The sequence below is a fragment of the Notolepis coatsorum genome (genome assembly GCF_963971535.1).
Source record: "Notolepis coatsorum genome assembly, chromosome: 12".
Classification (NCBI taxonomy): Eukaryota; Metazoa; Chordata; class Actinopteri; order Aulopiformes; family Paralepididae; genus Notolepis; species Notolepis coatsorum.
In genome coordinates this window covers 42,393,593-42,413,592 of record NC_140176.1, presented here as the reverse complement: position 1 = coordinate 42,413,592, position 20,000 = coordinate 42,393,593, and the positions used below count along the sequence as shown (strand labels likewise).

At 48.6% G+C, this 20,000-nt stretch overlaps 1 protein-coding gene across 1 annotated transcript in view; it reads right to left on the bottom strand.

Annotated features, from left to right (window-relative positions):
• ptprn2 (protein tyrosine phosphatase receptor type N2) overlaps positions 1-20,000 on the bottom strand; it is a gene marked incomplete at its 5' end in the record, with an annotated part of 334,392 nt that overhangs the window by 36,051 nt on the left and 278,341 nt on the right. Inside the window, 3 exon segments of the mRNA XM_084325818.1 lie at positions 8,163-8,366; positions 18,386-18,394; positions 18,396-18,602. Of these exon segments, the coding sequence (XP_084181944.1) occupies positions 8,163-8,366; positions 18,386-18,394; positions 18,396-18,602 (420 nt within the window).

The following is a 20,000-nucleotide window of genomic DNA, read 5'->3' as shown; positions in this document are numbered from 1 at the left end:
ATAAGTATTATGAATACAACTTGCAATGTCACTTTGATGTCATCGGAATTCACTTTTAGAAGTCTGCCGTTTATATTTGAACCCTGCCACGGGTACTTTTTAAAAATCTTTCCTCCCATCCCCCAATTGTTTGTCGTTCTGCCAATTCCCCTCCTGGTCGTTGCACGTTGAGTTGACTGTCGGTCTGGGGAGGGTGTAGACACATCTGATACATGTGGAGTCTTTTCACCTAACAGCTTGAAGTTTCACTGGGAGAGCGTAACACGTGCAGAGGTTCACGCCATCTCCCCCAGATCCCCTCCCTGCTGAACAGGCGCCCAGACCGACCAGTAGGAGTCGCTGTTTTAACGACCAGGACAATTGTGTTCGTAGGGACGACTGACCAACTGACAGCTGACTCGAACCCAGAGTCTCTGCGGTGGTAGGCGAGTGCTTAGACCTCTATGCTACCCAGTCGCCCCCCCAGTGTTCACTTTTAGAAGTCTGCCGTTCATATCTTAAACCCGTCACTCGCATGTTTACATTTTGTGTAGCGTTTTCTCAGACCTCCATCTTAGGATTCTACAACTCGTTCTCCTATGCGGAGAGTTGGACGGCGTTCCAGTTGTGTTCCGCTGTCAAACATCTCGGCCCAAACAGGAAGTAAACTAACCGGTGGTACCTTTCCTCGTATTATTTATTATTTTGAATAAATAATATCATATTATGCTTCCGAACATATTTGTCTATTTTATTAACAGGAAACGAAAATGAGTTGAAGAAAGTGAAATCTCCATGGAAACGACGAGGAACGCATCCATAAAGGTACGGTTTCCTTACGCAGAGAAGATATAGCGACTACAGTCCTTTACTTTTCTGATAACTACATCGCCGCATAAATCGTATCCGAGAAGACAAGTCCGGCTACTTTTCTGATAAAAGACCCGCTCTACACCTCACCAGCCAACGCGTGTGAGATAGGAGACCTGAAGGGGTTAAAGAAACGCCCGGCCGGCCTGTCAGTGTGACTGAGGTACAGTCACAGCCAAGTTCGAGTTTCTCTTATGAAAAAGCAATTATGTAGAAGATTGCGAGCCATGTAATGAGACAGACTATCTACAACGGTGTAATTAATCAGTGAGATGGCACTATGTGTTCCGTCTAGACTCGTTAGCGGAATAACTCTACGTACATATTGCTCTACCAACCCCCCACCCCCCCTCCCTGGCTAACACGTTAGAGGAACCTTAGATAACACACCTGACAGACCCCCCCCCCCACCATCTAAAATAATGAAGAAAAAAAAGGTAGTCTATTTCATATCGCAAACAACAAGCCCATATTCGCATACGTGCGAATCTGTGTGGGTGCCGGCATGAAGAACCCACAATGCGGTCCTCCTCAGGAAATGACAGTGCACCATTATGGCCACTTGACAGATCCTGTCACCGCCGCGCTCTTGTCACCTAGAGCACAAGTACTATCTGCCTCGCGGGCGTTTCGCCTCCTCTCCCCACACATCACATCTCCATATACGCACTTGATACCACCACTCCGAATTGCATCCCATTCTATTCAACGATGCCCTTGACACGATTGCATTCCAAATTCATGTTTTTTTGCATCTTAATGCCAGCGCTGTGGCTGGCGCTCCCCCTTAAAGCCCCCCCCCCATCAAGCCCCCCCCCCCACTCCATCACCAACCAACAACCACCCCCCATCACAAACTAACAACCACCCCCTCCGTCACAAACTAACAACTACCCCCTCCGTCACAAACTAACCACCACCCCCCTCCATCACAAACTAACAACCACCCCCTCCATAACCAACTAACAACCACCCCCCTCATCACCAACCAACAAACACCCCCCCATCACAAACTAACAACCACCCCCCTCATCACCAACCAACAAACACCCCCCCATCACAAACTAACAACCACCCCCCTCATCACCAACCAACAAACACCCCCCCATCACAAACTAACAACCACACCCTCCATAACCAACTAACAACCGCGCCCTCCATAACCAACTAACAACCACCCCCCCATCATCAACCAACAAACACCCCCCATCACAAACTAACAACCATCCCCTCATCACAAACTAACAACCACACCCTCCATAACCAACTAACAACCACCCCCCCTCCATCACCAACTAACAACCCCCCCCCCTCGTCACCAACCAACAACTCCCCCCCATCACCAACTAACAACCACCCCCTCCATCACAAACTAACAAACACCCCCCCATCACAAACTAACAACCACCCCCCTCATCACCAACCAACAAACACCCCCCCATCACAAACTAACAACCACACCCTCCATAACCAACTAACAACCGCGCCCTCCATAACCAACTAACAACCACCCCCCCTCACCACCAACTAACAACCACCCCCCCATCATCAACCAACAAACACCCCCCATCACAAACTAACAACCACACCCTCCATAACCAACTAACAACGCCCCCTCCATAACCAACTAACAACCGCCCCCTCCATAACCAACTAACAACCACCTCCCCTCCATCACCAACAAACACCCCCCCATCACAAACTAACAACCACACCCTCCATAACCAACTAACAACCGCGCCCTCCATAACCAACTAACAACCACCCCCCCCACCACCAACTAACAACCACCCCCCCATCATCAACCAACAAACACCCCCCATCACAAACTAACAACCACACCCTCCATAACCAACTAACAACCACCTCCCCTCCATCACCAACTAACAACCCCCCCCCCCTCGTCACCAACCAACAACCACCCCCTCCATCACCAACTAACAACCACCCCCTCCATCACCAACTAACAACCACCCCCTCCATCACCAACTAACGACCCCCCCCACTTACTTGGAGGTTCCAGGGGGAGGCAGTGGACCGTGCCGTATTCCAGAGACAGGGTAAGGAAGGTTTAGTCAAGTGAATGGGGGGATTATGTCTGCCAATCAGAGAGTTGGGATGGGAGGCCTGGGTGTCAAGGAAACAATGTTTAATCCTCCTTAAGCATCCCGACCCCCCCCGACCCCCCGCCGACAGTGGAAGGTACCGGAAGGTGAAATCAGGATGAAGGAAGGAGCCAGTAGAGCCAGACACAGCAGGTAACACATTACTGTCACATTAGAGCGTAGGGACAATAGGGGGAAGCCATTTGGTACAGGGAGCTGTACAATGTGGTGAACATTGTACAGCAAATTTTATTCAGCAAATATAAATATAAATGTATGAAAAATTAGAGCGTGGGCTCGAGGGAGACGAGAGAGAGGACGCGTCGATGTGTGTTATTGTATATGGGATAGGCATTATAGTCATTCTGAAAGTTAATGTGTGTTATTCATATAATAGCATGCTTTTAAAGTGTAGAAATGTAAAAATGGAGCATAAAGGTCACCCCCAGAAGGCAGCGTGACTCAGCTTTCAAATTAAATAATAGAAAAACAGAGAGTCGTTTATCTATGATAACTATTTCCTCTGCCATTTGAGCGAGTCGTGCATCATTAAAAAAAATAAACACATAAAATAAAAGTTCAACTACGTAATCAAAATAATGAATTTGTGCCTTAAGCAATGTATTGATTTTTGGAAGAAGTGATTAAGCTGAGGGAACAGAAAGTTACTACCACCACCACCACCAACTGCATCAAGATCTTGACCCTGCTTGCTGTTCTGACACACACACACACACACACACACGCGCGCACGCACACACACACACACACACACACACACACACACACACACACACACACACACACACACACACACACACACACACACACACACACACACACACACACACACACACACACACACACACACACACACACACATATCACATATATATATAATGATACAGCTTCTGTTGCAGTGTGTTTGGAGGGAGAACTGATGCAGCAGTGGTGTAACTGCACAGTGCGGAGCTGTCCATGGTGCTGAAAATACAGCATGATGTACAGTAGCTTTGGGGTAGAAGATTGAACCTCTGTTTATTTATTCATACTGAATAAGCAAGAAGTTATTTCTTTGGCTGTAGCGGTCCAACCCTCCCCACTGCATTCACCTACAGAGAAGCATATTCTAAACTTTTTTAGGTGTGTGTGTGTGTGTGTGTGTGTGTGTGTGGGGGGGGGGGGGTGTTGTGTTAAGTTTAGATACAAGTTCTAAGTAACTTTTTCCATTCTAGAACTACGTAGTGGAACTTTAAATCACATACGTTATCTCAAACCCTGCCCTCTTTTCTTGATAATCCAATCTCAACTGTTGCTTCCCTCACAAACAAGGGAAGCAGCCGTTTTAAATGGTAAATGGACTGCATTTATATAGCAGCTTTTAGCCAAAGCGCTTCACAACTTACAACATTCACCCAATCACTGACACATTCACACACAGACAGCGGAGGTGACCATGCAAGGTGCCGACCTGCTCATCGGGAGCAGTTATGGGTTAAGTGGGTTACCTTTACGATTGTGGGAACCTTTACGATTACCAGACGACCGCTCTACCTCCTGAGCCACTGCTGATTGGAGGATCAAGAAAAGAGGGCGGGTTTGAGATAGGGCAATTCCAGGTAGGTTTGGCACAGGTTTCATTCGCACAGAGGATGAATTAAGTGTAGCTACGGCTAACGCAACATCATACAGCATTGCTGATGCAGAAGGTAAGGACACACGTTAGGGAGATCATCCAGTGGGATGAAGCTCTGAGAGGACGTACCCCAGAAGACAGATCATCCAGTGGGATGAAGCTCTGAGAGGACGTACCCCAGAAGACAGATCATCCAGTGGGATAAAGCTCTGAGAGGACGTACCCCAGAAGACAGATCATCCAGTGGGATGAAGCTCTGAGAGGACGTACCCCAGAAGACAGATCATCCAGTGGGATGAAGCTCTGAGAGGACGTACCCAGAAGACAGAGAATGACTCGACACCAAAGAGATCTCTTAGAGTCTCCAACTCTAGCTGTGCTTCTGGAAGTCATTATATGAGCCGTGTTGTACTGTAGGTACAGGAGCTGCCTGCACCACACAGAGTGGTTTGTTCTGATAGCTCCAAGCTCCAGATAGAGCTTCACTCCCACTGTGTGTGTGCGTCAGTATGTATGTGTGTATCTGTGTATCTGTGTGTGTACGTGTGTATCTGTGTATCTGTGTGTTTGTGTATCTGTGTGTGTGTGTGTGTATGTGTACCGGTCTTAACAATAAATTGGCGTCATATTTCAGACTACAAGCCAGCTTTTCCAATAGGGGACAAAAACACTGTCCCCAATGAGAAGAGATTACAAGGTTAGTGGTTAAGGTTAAGGTAAGGGTTAGACACGTATTAGTGAAGGGTAATGTTAGGAATGAATATAAGTCAACGCTATAATCCTGGCCAAAGGGAACATGTGTGTGTGTGTGGGGGGGGGGGGGTACCTCTGAAAGAATTAATGCACTTTTAATCCAGGTACTCATCACTCCCCTCAACAGAATGAGTTAAACAAAAATAAAATAGAGAGAGATGGGGAGGGATGATGAGTTGAGAGGAGAGCAGAGGAGAGGATAGGAGAGAAGATGATAGGAGAGGAGAGGAGAGGAGGAGAGGATAGGAGAGGAGATGAGATGATAGGAGAGGAGGAGAGGAGAGGAGATGATAGGAGAGGAGAGGAGAGGGGAGGGGAGGGGAGGAGATGATAGGACAGGAGAGGATAGGGGAGGAGAGGAGATGATAGGAGAGGAGAGGAGAGGAGAGGAGAGGAGAGGAGATGATAGGAGAGGAGAGGAGATGATAGGAGAGGAGAGGAGATGATAGAAGAGGAGAGGAGAGGAGGAGAGGAGAGGAGAGGAGAGGAGAGGAGAGGAGAGGAGAGGAGAGGAGAGGAGAGGAGAGGAGAGGAGAGGAGAGGAGAGGAGATGATAGAAGAGGAGAGGAGAGGAGGAGAGGATAGGAGAGGAGATGATAGGAGAGGAGATGACAGGAGAGGAGAGGGGAGGGGAGGAGATGATAGGAGAGGAGAGGAGAGATGATAGGAGAGGAGATTATAGGAGAGGAGATGATAGGAGAGGAGAGGAGATGATAGGAGAGGAGAGGAGATGAGAGGAGCTGATAGGAGAGGAGAGGAGAGATTGGAAGACAAAATGGAAGGGAAAATACAGACCTGAGATCAGTGATAACAAGGCAATCTCACACATGGTTACACGTGGGATCTATAAGACAGCCGGCACTGTGTGACATCACCATGTCAATCACCAGAGTGACAGACAAGTAAAAAGTCTCTGCTGATCTCACCCCGTCTGCATTGTGTTGAATCTGCGAGCGATCGTTTCTGCTTTAATACAGCAGAATGACTCGCTGAGCGTCCCCCATTGTTATCGGGCTAAATGCGTCCCATTGTGGCTGCTTTCAAAGACCCCAACAACACGTCTTGATGAGTGCAACAAAACCCATCCATTACCGGCGATACAAGGCATTACTCAAATTCACTCTCATTCATTATAGGCTTCCAATACAAAAAGCCAGACGGCCGGTGTGATGAATTCTCTCTCCATTAATGGAAACACTGCTGGGCATCTATCCATCTCTTTTATCAAGCTTGTCTCAAATGAATGAAACCCAAAGTTTGCGCAAAATTAAAAACAATCCATTCTGTGTGTCACACGTGTGTGTGTGTGTGTGTGTGTGTGTGTGTGTGTGCGTGTGTGTGTGCGCGTGTGTGTGTGTGTGTGTGTGTGTGTGTTTGACAGTTACCCAAAGGGAACCGAAAGCCTTTTCAAAAGAGAAACCAAATGGAATTTTTCAAAACACTCAGCTGCCAATCAAGCAGGTAATGATATTTCCCTTTGGAGCTGCTCTCACCACAACTAGACAATATCTGTCTCTCGTCTTGCTTCAGCGGGGGAGGGTGGGGGTGAGGGGTGAAAGGTGAAAGGTGAGGGGGGCGGGGCAGGGCGGGGGTGAGAGTCAGCATGATAAAGAGGAGAAGAGGAGCAGGACGGAGTGACGAGAGGCGGGAGAAAAAAAGAGAAAAAGAGAGAGAAAAAGAGAGAGAGAGAAAAAAAAAGAGAGTTTGAGTTTGAAATGGAAAACGAGGGGAGCTGAGGTAAGAGCAAGGGAATTAAAACAGAGAGAAGAGGTGGAATTGAAAGAAATGTAATGAAATAATAATAATGGAGATGTGGAGAGGAAGGGGGGATGAAGAAACCCAGACAGATAGAGAGAGAGAAAGCTAGCTGGGAAGACCAGGGACGTATATATATATATATATATACATATCTTAAAAATTCAAACTGTGATAATATGAAAAAAACTAAAAACACAAAACATTTAAAATAAATCTTTTGTTGTGATTTGCGCGATTTTATATATATATCACATATATATGCAATATTTTGCAAATCACTCCCCCTATCGCCACCAATTGGTAACAACAATCATCTTTTCACAAAATGGCAAATATGCACCTGAGGCTAATCTCTCAACGTTGAACTAAAACCCAACTGGGGCTGATGTGAGTAGCTGATGTGTGTAGCTGATGTGTGTAGCGGACGTGTGTAGCTGACGTGTGTAGCTGACGTGTGTAGCTGACGTGTGTAGCTGACATGTGTAGCTGACGTGTGTAGCTGACGTGTGTCGCTGATGTGTGTAGCTGACGTGTGTAGCTGACGTGTGTAGCTGATGTGTGTAGCTGTTGTGTGTAGCTGACGTGTAGCTGATGTGTGTCGCTGATGTGAGTAGCTGACGTGTGTAGCTGACGTGTGTAGCTGACGTGTGTAGCTGACGTGTGTAGCTGACGTGTGTAGCTGACGTGTGTAGCTGACGTGAGTAGCTGACGTGTGTAGCTGACGTGTGTAGCTGACGTGTGTAGCTGACGTGTGTCGCTGACGTGTGTAGCTGACGTGTGTAGCTGACGTGTGTCGCTGACGTGTGTAGCTGACGTGTGTAGCTGACGTGTGTCGCTGACGTGTGTAGCTGACGTGTGTAGCTGATGTGTGCGACACAGTGCAGGCACAGTAGCTACTGGTAAGCAACCATGAATGTGTTATGGGTGTTAGATGAAGCAGGGAAGGATGTTATGCTGTGAGTAGGAACGTGGACCAGTATAGCAGCCAATTAACGATCGAAACGATTTGCCATTTGCCCACAGAAGCAATGAAAGGCCAGCCAGGACGAGAGGTCTCTCACCAGTATCATGTGTCCGGTGGAGATGTCCATGTTGGACGGGACGGGCTCCTCGCACCAGGACGAGGTGCTGCTGCGGGCCGAGGGGCTGGCCACGGGCCCGTCGCTGAACTGGGACGAGACACTGTTGAGCCGCGAGTGGCGCAGGGTCTCTGGGCGCTCCACACGCTCCGACGTCCGCGCCACCATGCGCTGCCGACACAGCTCCTGTGGGAGGGGGGGGGGGGGGGGGGGCACATGAGCGGGTCAGTGACGGTGGGGAAAAAAGTTATATGCTAGAAATGTATTAGTCAAGTAGAGATACTGCTATCTCTGTTAACGCGTGACTGACGTCAGAGGGAGAGTACTTACATACATTAGATTAGAAGGAGTGGAGTGGAGTGGAGTGGAGTGGAGTGGAGTGGAGTGGAGTGGAGTGGAGTGGAGCGGAGCAGAGCAGAGCAGAGCAGAGTAGAGTAGAGTAGAGTAGAGTAGAGTAGAGTAGAGTAGAATAGAGTAGAGTAGAATAGAATAGAGTAGAATAGAGTGGAGTGGAGTGGAGTGGAGTGGAGTGGAGTGGAGTGGAGTGGAGTAGAGTGGAGTGGAGTGGAGTGGAGTGGAGTAGAGTAGATGGAGTGGAGTGGAGTAGAGTAGATGGAGTGGAGTGGAGTAGAGTAGAGTAGATGGAGTGGAGTGGAGTGGAGTAGAGTAGATGGAGTGGAGTGGAGTGGAGTAGAGTAGATGGAGTGGAGTGGAGTAGAGTAGAGTAGATGGAGTGGAGTGGAGTGGAGTGGAGTAGAGTAGATGGAGTGGAGTGGAGTAGAGTAGATGGAGTGGAGTGGAGTAGAGTAGATGGAGTGGAGTGGAGTGGAGGAGAGTAGAGTAGATGGAGTGGAGTGGAGTAGAGTAGATGGAGTGGAGTGGAGTGGAGGAGAGTAGAGTAGATGGAGTGGAGTGGAGTGGAGTAGAGTGGAGTAGAGTAGATGGAGTGGAGTGGAGTGGAGGAGAGTAGAGTAGAGTAGATGGAGTGGAGTGGAGTAGAGTAGATGGAGTGGAGTGGAGTGGAGGAGAGTAGAGTAGTGCTAATCAGATGTACAGTATGTACAGAGTTGTAGTATTAATATATACAGTGATACAGGTATAAATACACTATGGTAGTAAGTAAGTCATACTGGCCAGCAGTGTAACTAGTAAGAGTAGGTACTGTAAAGGATATGTACAAAGGTACTTGAGTATTTAGTTACTTTAAAATGAAAATCAAAGATACTGTGCATCTTCCAAAACATCCAAATACACAGATTCGGGTACCGGGTATCAGCTCGTTACCATAGCATTGTGCTGGCATTCAATTATTGATGTCTGTGGCTTTTGATATGTATGAGTATGAGCATTTTGGCAGCAGGGAAAGCCAAAGACATCAAAGACTGAATACCAGCACAAATCCTATTTAACGCTGAAATGATGATGTCTACTGTATCGACTACAATAGACAGAGGAAAACGGAGGGCTGGCATGTGATTGGTTTAACACCTGTAATTTGCCCAGAGATGGTTTAGTGGTTAAGACACCTGCCTCTGTAACTGCAGGCTTGAGATCAGATCCCACCCAAGCAGCGTCTCATCTAATCAAAGATTCCTCTACAGTAAGTGGAGTGGACATCTTGTAATCCTGAATTGTTCTCAAACCAAATTCAAATGTTTCTATATATATATATCCACATTTGTCTGTACATACCGTAACCTGCATATAATCCTTTTTACATGTCTGCAGATACTATATCTATATCTGTACCTGTACATATCCCTTACTTACTCTTACCAGTATTACTTACTACCATAGTGTCTTTATACCTGTACATTAATTCTACAACTCTGTACATGATTAACACTATTACTCAGTAGTACTAATTTATATATTTTTTTTTATCTCCTGTACTTTCTATATTACTGTTGCACTTTACTGTTACATTTGCACTCTGGTTGGATGCCAAACCTATTTTAGTTGTACGGTACTAGTGCTGCATAATGACAATACATTTGAATCTAATCTAATATAACATTTTCAATAAACAAATGTGTTACAAAGTGGAGCAGACTGCCCACTCCTCCTTTTGTAAAAATAAAAAAACAAGCATGTAATGTGTGGTAAGTGGGGACCCTCTATTGTGCTCTCAGAGTAGCATTGTGCTAAATAGAACTGTAAGAGCATCTCTACAGCAGAACTCTCTGCTGAGTCCTATGACGCTGCCCACAAGTCTCTGGGACATGCAGTTAATGGGTTATGAAAGGGAGCGTGGCTAAATTGTTTGCGTTTGTGAGTCGTGTGCATGTATGGGAGTGTGTTTGGTGTGTGTATGTAGAAGCAGTTGTCTGTACCACTGATGAACGTTTTGATGTCAAATAAAATAAAGATTGTTTGTGTAAAGATTGTAGGAATGGTGGCAACTTAGAAAACGTGCTGAAAAAGTTAGAAAACAAACAGCCATATTTTATAACAACAGCTCATAACAGAATCAGAAGCAGAATAAACCAAGTATATTCGTACAGATGAGGAATTTGGCGTGGTGGGTTACTACTGTAGCACAAAGAACACAAAAACAACACACATCGAAAATAATATTAAAAACAAAAAAAAAAAAACATGTAAAAAAACGTATAATAGTATGTATAAAATAATAGTTAGAAGTACAGTATCATTTTATCAATGCATAATCTGTAATCGTGCTGGCCACGAGCGGTACTGCGTTTTCTGTAACATTTCCCGTACATTTCTTAACTCTATCTGTGTGCTTTATTTTTTTGCACTCTGTGTGTCATTTTTATTGTTTTATGGTTGTTGAGAATGTGTGCGCAAAGTAACTATCATGTATATACTGTAGTTGTGTACAGTTAAGAATTCTTAGCTATTTCACATATCGGATTATTGTATTGAGCTTGCCTTGTGTGTGTGTAGTAGTCCAAGTGTACTAGTCCTTTGTCCTGTCTACATGTAATGGTATATGTTATGATGTAAGTATTATGTGTATGTGTGTACTAGTCCTTTGTCCTGTCTACTTGTAATGGTATATGTTATGATGTAAGTATTATGTATTATGTGTGTACTAGTCCTTTGTCCTGTCTACATGTAATGGTATACTGTATGTTATGATGTAAGTATTATGTATTATGTGTGTACTAGTCCTTTGTCCTGTCTACTTGTAATGGTATATATATATGTTATAATGTAAGTATTATGTATTATGTTGTCACAATCCCCAGGAAGAGTAGCTACTGCAATGCTTTAGCTAATTGGGGGTGTTAATAAACTAAACAATCACGTCTCGTTGGTTCTAGGTATCCGTCAGGTATCCTGAGGAGGCTGAGTGAGCTGTGTCTCACCAGACCATTACATGAGGCTGTAGCAGAGTGAGCGGAGTGTTGAAGTGCTGGTTTGTTCTGCACCCGCTCCAGAACCTGATTAATAGAAAAACGACACCTTGTCGCTTGATATTTGGGGCATTTTATTTCCGGAGGAGTACGTGTTCTATTAATGCCGCTTGTAAAATCCTGTATCTCACTCCACTTGATCTGTCCCTACTTGAATATAGATTAATGGCTTATCCCTGTAGCTTATGGAGCTTATACTAATTATGTCAAAAAACAAACATTGGTAAGGAACTACACGACCTCCACAGAATATATTTACCGTGTAATAAAACCTACCTGGCTGCCAGTAACCGTATTCCTTGTTTGTGAAATTATGTATACTGTATATATATATATATATTAATTTTTATGTTTTTTTCTTTCATACGTTTATTTCAGGAAGAAAGTGAACATAATCACGGGTTCATGTGCAGTTGAATAGGCCTGTAGAGGCTCCATTATTTACAGTGAGAAAGGAATCTGTAGGCTATTCCATTTCCTTTATTTCAAAGAGATAAAAACACAACGGGATATCGAACGCCTCAATCGAACGGGATCTCTCTCCAGCTCGGTGGCAGAACCGCGGAGGCGCGACGGAGAGAGAGATGAAAAGGCATCGACGCGACATAATTTGCCATTTTGATTTCTATCGCTGTTCCGCGCGTGTGTGTTAGTGGAGTTCGGCGAAAGACTCGCCCTCCCGCCCTTCGCGCCCTCCCTCCCTCCCTCCCTCCCTCCCTCCCTCCCTCCCTCCCTCCCTCCCTCCCTCCCTCCCAACCGCTACAAAGATTACTCTTCTGCCAGTGACTCGGCTTTTTCTCCCATCATGCCTCTCTGCGAAGACAACCCATTAAAAATTCTGAGCCAGCCAGGCCATTATCTATCCAGACACTCTTTTTCTTCCTTGCTTTTTTTCATCCCCACAAAATGAAAAAAAACAGAGGAGAGAGAGAAGGGGGGAGACAAATATTCTCATTGTCTGACGGAGGGGAGGGGGGGCAATCTTATCGAACCACCCCTTTTCTCTCCACACGCACACACACGCACGCACGCACGCACGCACCCACGCACCCACGCACCCACGCACGCACACACACACACACACACACACACACACACACACACACACACAGAGAGAGACACACACACACACACACACACACACACACAGAGAGAGACACACACACAGCGACCCCCCCCCCCCATACAACATTGTCACCCTTATCTCTGGGTGAGTATTTCTCTATTAGATTCATGCCGGATCACAGCGTATGGTTTAAGCAGCAGCAGACAGTCCAGACTCCAGACAGCAGCATCATTTCCATACACAATTAATAACAGCGCGGCGGCCCACGCCGCACGAGGGGGAGGCGTATGATGCGCGGAGCGGGGCAACAGGGTGAAGCGCCCTGTGAAAGAGCCACGCTGCCGTCTCGTGATCTCTCCCGGAGATATTTCACTCCGGGGAGCGGGTTCCGCTAAGCCCTGGTCTAGGATCAGCTCTCTCTCTCTCTCTCTCCCCGCTGTTAGGCCTTAATCATTAGAGCCGCGGAGTGGTGCCCAGGGCCTTACACCCCTAACCCACCCCCCGGCCGTGGGGAGATACCGAGGTCCACCTCATAATTCATCCTTCTTCACATCTCCACAGAGCATTGGGTTATACAGAAGAGGCTGAGAGCCATAGCAAGAGGCTGTGGTGAGAGAGAGAGAGAGAGAGAGAGAGAGAGAGAGAGAGAGAGAGAGAGAGAGAGAGAGAGAGAGAGAGAGAGCAAGAGAGAGAGAGGGAAGACATGTGAGCCCCAGAGAGGAGCACAGATCGTGAGATAATGTTTTCTCACTACCACCACCCCCATGGTCTACTAACAGGGATGAAGACAGGAGAGGGAGAAGCCGGTGTCTGTGCACTGCCAAGCTAAATTCTCTCTCTCTCTCTCTCTCTCTCTCTCTCTCTCTCTCTCTCTCTCTCTCTCTCTCTCTCTCTCTCTCTCTCTCTCTCTCTCTCATTATCTGTCACCCTCTCTCACTATCTGTCTCTCTCTCTTTCACTCTCTCACTATCTGTCTCTCCCTCGCTATCTGTCTCTCTCTCTCTCTCTCTCTCTCTCTCTCTCTCTCTCTCTCTCCCTCTCTCCGTCTCTCCTACCACACGGCTTGCCCTGAACCACTGTAACTGTGGAACACATGGATCTACCCACATGAACAGTAGCCTTGTTCTTCACAGCCTGGAGATACAGTGTGTGGAGGGAGAAACATGCCCCCGTGCATAACCTTCACTTCACAGAGCAGCATAACACTCTATAAATACTGGAGGCATGGGTGGAGGAGCAGCAACACCTAAAAGAATCATCTATTGGCGTCTGGGTGGCGTAGAGGTAGAAGCACTCGCCTGCCACTGCAGAGACCCGGGGTCAACCGCCGGCAGCGCTACTTCCAGGCTCGGTCGGACGTTCCAACGAACACAATGGAGAGGGTATTAAGTTCTGGTTGTCGCAGTAGCGGCTCCTACTGGTCGGTCGGGAGCCTGTTCAGCAGGGAGGGGATCTAGGGGGAGATAGTGAACCTCCGTGTTACCTCCTCGCTCTCAGGCGAAAAGAAGTGGCTGGCGACTCCACGTGTATCGGAGGAGACGTGTGTGGTAGTCTACACCCTCCCCAGACTGACAGAGGAGGCATTGGGTATAGTCTACACCCTCCCCAGACCGACAGAGGAGACGTGTGGTAGTCTACACCCTCCCCAGACCGACAGAGGAGACGTGTGGTAGTCTACACCCTCCCCAGACCGACAGAGGAGACGTGTGGCAGTCTACACCCTCCCCAGACCGACAGAGGAGACGTGTGGTAGTCTACACCCTCCCCAGACCGACAGAGGATACATGTGGTAGTCTACACCCTCCCCAGACCGACAGAGGAGACATGTGGTAGTCTACACCCTCCCCAGACCAACAGAGGAGACATGTGGTAGTCTACACCCTCCCCAGACCAACAGAGGAGACATGTGGTAGTCTACACCCTCCCCAGACCGACAGAGGAGACGTGTGGTAGTCTACACCCTCCCCAGACCGACAGAGGATACATGTGGTAGTCTACACCCTCCCCAGACCGACAGAGGAGACATGTGGTAGTCTACACCCTCCCCAGACCAACAGAGGAGATGTGTGGTAGTCTACACCCTCCCCAGACCGACAGAGGAGACGTGTGGCAGTCTACACCCTCCCCAGACCGGCAGTAGGGCAGCGCAATGACCAGGACCGTGACACACACAGGGGATTGGCATAACGATGGGAGAAAAAGCTCAAAGAAAAGTAAATAAATAAAATAAATAAAAAACAATAACACAACAGCTTTTATTAAATAATTAAAAACGTTCATTACATTTCTCTGATGAGTCATAGTATTTTGATTCTTGTTAGATTGTGTGTGAATAAATCTTTTCCACCCACACCTAAAGAATAGGGCTCCCAAAGTTATCTCTGATAACCACTTATTAAAATGTAGCAGGGGGTCAGGTGGCGTAGCGGAGATTGCGTTCGTCACCAACACCGGAGACGCTGGATTCGCCTGTTCGAATCCAGCTCCCGGCGTTGCTATCAGCTTGGCTGGCCTCTCACACTAATACAATTGGCGGTATTAGAGGGTGGGAAAGCTGAAGGGTGGGTCCTGGGCGTTGTGGACAGCGACCCCTACAGTTCGGTCGGGGCGCCTGCTCAGCAAGGGTAGGAACTAGGGAGAGATAGTGCGGCCTCCCACACGCTACACTCTCCCCGGTGAGAACCTGCGCGGCCAGGCTGGCCTGCCAGCAGGCTGCACATGTGTCGGAGGAAAGCATGTGACAGTCTCCGGTCTCTCGGACCAAGAGTAGGGGAAAGTACGCAACAACCAGGAAGGGTGGGATGGGAGAAAAAGAGGGAAAAAGAGGGGAAGAAAGATAACCAAAACAAAAATAAAAATAATTTTTTTTAGCTACTTCACAGGGTATATTTTGTTAGAAGCCTCAGCCTGGCTGTCATTAGGGCACTGTGCATGGGTTCAGGTTTTCCTGGGATGGCAAACCCTGCGAAAAGCTGATTAAATATTGAAAATGTTAACGCGTCATGTAGATAAATGTGCTCTGAGGGCCACGCTGGGCACAGCTGAGCCCCGGCCCCGGAAATCAATACAGCCCAGGCTGCCGGGCCCTGGAGACACTGGAGGGATAGGTCACACCAGCCACACACCAGCCACACACACACGCACACGCACACACACACACACAAGCACGCACGCACGCATGCACGCACGCACGTATGCACACGCACACGCACACACTCTCAGGGGTCAGACAGAGACCACTTGAGGTGGAACATTAAATACCATTGTGAGGAAAGGAAAGAATGAAAGAATAATGAAACGCTGTAACTTAAAGCAGCACTTCGGCCATTTTCAACCTCGACGCTGTCGTTCTGTCGAGAGGAGGACATGCGACAACCGGACATGTGACTCACCAAGAGGACGTGCGACAACCGGACATGTGACTCACCAAGAGGACATGCGACAACCGGACATGTGACTCACCAAGAGGACATGCGACAACCGGACATGTGACTCACCAAGAGGACGTGCGACAACCGGACATGTGACTCACCGAGAGGACGTGTGACAACCGGACATGTGACTCACCAAGAGGACGTGCGACAACCGGACATGTGACTCACCGAGAGGACGTGTGACAACCGGACATGTGACTCACCAAGAGGACGTGTGACAACCGGACATGTGACTCACCAAGAGGACGTGTGACAACCGGACATGTGACTCACCAAGAGGACGTGCGACAACCGGACATGTGACTCACCGAGAGGACGTGCGACAACCGGACATGTGACTCACCAAGAGGACGTGCGACAACCGGACATGTGACTCACCGAGAGGACGTGTGACAACCGGACATGTGACTCACCAAGAGGACGTGTGACAACCGGACATGTGACTCACCAAGAGGACGTGTGACAACCGGACATGTGACTCACCAAGAGGACGTGCGACAACCGGACATGTGACTCACCGAGAGGACGTGTGACAACCGGACATGTGACTCACCAAGAGGACGTGCGACAACCGGACATGTGACTCACCGAGAGGACGTGCGACAACCGGACATGTGACTCACCGAGAGGACGTGTGACAACCGGACATGTGACTCACCAAGAGGACGTGTGACAACCGGACATGTGACTCACCGAGAGGACGTGCGACAACCGGACATGTGACTCACCGAGAGGACGTGTGACAACCGGACATGTGACTCACACGAGAGGACGTGTGACAACCGGACATGTGACTCACCAAGAGGACGTGCGACAACCGGACATGTGACTCACCAAGAGGACGTGTGACAACCGGACATGTGACTCACCAAGAGGACGTGTGACAACCGGACATGTGACTCACCGAGAGGACGTGCGACAACCGGACATGTGACTCACCAAGAGGACGTGTGACAACCGGAGGACGTGTGACAACCGGACATGTGACTCACCAAGAGGACGTGCGACAACCGGACATGTGACTCACCGAGAGGACGTGCGACAACCGGACATGTGACTCACCGAGAGGACGTGCGACAACCGGACATGTGACTCACCGAGAGGACGTGCGACAACCGGACATGTGACTCACCGAGAGGACGTGTGACAACCGGACATGTGACTCACCGAGGACGTGTGACAACCGGACATGTGACTCACCGAGAGGACGTGCGACAACCGGACATGTGACTCACCAAGAGGACGTGCGACAACCGGACATGTGACTCACAGAGAGGACGTGTGACAACCGGACATGTGACTCACCAAGAGGACATGTGACAACCGGACATGTGACTCACCAAGAGGACGTGTGACAACCGGACATGTGACTCACCAAGAGGACGTGTGACAACCGGACATGTGACTCACCAAGAGGACGTGTGACAACCGGACATGTGACTCACCGAGAGGACGTGCGACAACCGGACATGTGACTCACCAAGAGGACGTGTGACAACCGGACATGTGACTCACCAAGAGGACGTGCGACAACCGGACATGTGACTCACCAACGCGTCCCGTGTCTCAAGAGCTCAGCCGCCTCGACACCCCCGAGAAACTCCTCCGGGTGACGTCACCGAGAGGAAAGCGGACCTCTAATGAACTGCAGGCACTATTTCCTCAACTATTTTCAACTGCAGTAGAGGCTCCTCTCTGTGACGTCACCCGGATTATCACACGCTCCTCCTCACAACAGAACGATAGGATTAAGGTTGTAAATCGGTAAAGTGCTCCTTTTAAGACAAAGAAAGAGATTTTTCACGTGAAACCGTTACAGTAGATCAAAAACAAAGCTTGATGAATGCAACAAGCCAACTTTAAATGAGACAGATCTCAACGGAATCAAAAGCTCCGCCGGAACAAACATAAAGACCCAATATCTATGTAATCACGCGTACATTTTAAACACTCTCGTATCATAATCACACACACCTGTACGCTGGTTCAAATAAGCTTTGGAGGAGACGTCTCTCACACACACACACACACACAGCACACACACACACACACACACACACACACACACACACACACACACACACACACACACACACACACACACACACACACACACACACACACACACACACACACACACACACACACACACACACACACACACACACACACACACACACACACGCTCCCCACGCATCCCAGTGTTGTAAGCCAATCAGAACGACAGCCGGCGTCAGATTGAAGTACACACACTTGCCAGCGAGAGAGCGCCGGGCTAAGTGTGCCCGGGGGCGCCTGATTGGCTGAGAGTGCTGCACCCACCTGATAGGTTTGCGGTTGCATCAGTGCTGGTGTCGGCCCCGAGGCTGGCCAGCTTCTCCTTCATGCGGAGGTGGGAGCGCTGGCGCAGGCAGAGGAGGGTGGCGGAGGCGGCCAGCACCACCAGGACGGAGAGCATGCAGAAGACGGAGAGGAAGAGGAACTGGCCCGACTCCACCCGGGTCTCCTTCACCACCGGGATCTGGGTCAGGCTGCCCTTCTGGAACACACGACACGACACAGAGAGAGAGAGGGAGGGAGAGAGAGAGAGAGAGAGAGAGGGAGAGAGAGAGAGAGAGAGAGAGAGAGAGGAGAGAGAGAGAGAGAGAGAGAGAGAGAGAGAGAGAGAGAGAGAGAGAGAGGAGAGAGACAGAGAGAGACATTTACTTTTATCCAAGGCGACTTACAAGTTCTGTACGACAAGTCATCAGGAAGGGCACAAGTCTATCAGCTGAGTAACAATGTTCATCAAAGTGTTGAGTGCTACAGTGTAGGTCAGTTTAGAGAGAGACTCGTCGTCAGGACTCTTACAGACTGGCAGGATAGAGATGAACATACAGAATGTACAGGCTGTGTTACTTCTGCATTACCAGAACACACACAAACACAACAGAGGATACCGTCAGAACGTCATGAGGGACGGTAACCTACACGTTCTTTTGCCGATTGACTTAGAATCACAATCACATTACACGCCACGGACAGGCCATGACTTCTGCATTACACCACTGCAGCACACATCTCAGACAGAGCGCCGTCAGAACACTTAGGTACGCGTTCCACAGCCAACGGACTCACTCAACACATGTGGACCTTCGTGGTGAAGGTATCTGACGACCTGCGCGTCAGCGCTGGCATTCACATGACAGAGAGACGACTGGTTGAGTGAATGCGCGGTGCGTTTGCATTTGGTGCAGAAAAGCAACACTGGTTTACTTGCCTCCTCGTCTATCAACCATTCAGTACCTCCATCTCCTCTGGCACCCTCCTACCACCACCATTACCACTATCACCACAACTATCACCACAACTATCACCACCACTATCACCACCACCATCACCACCACCACCACTATCACTACTATCACTGTCACCACTACCACCACCATTACCACTATCACCACAACTATCACCACCACTATCACCACCACCATCACCACCACCACCACTATCACTACCACTGTCACCACTATCACCACCCCATCACCACCACCACCACTATCACTACCACTGTCACCACTATCACCACCACCATCACTATCACTACTATCACTGGCACCCTCCTACCACCACCATTACCACTATCACCACCACCATCACCACCACCACCACTATCACCACTATCACTACTATCACTGTCACCACTATCACCACCACCATCAGTATCACCTCTATCACCACCACTATCACCACCACTATCACCACCACTATCACTATCACCACCACCACCACTATCACTATCACCACCACCACCACTATCACCACCACTATCACTACTATCACTATCACCACCACTATCACCACCACTATCACTATCACCACCACCATCACCACCACCACCACTATCACCACTATCACTACTATCACTGTCACCACTATCACCACCACTATCACCACC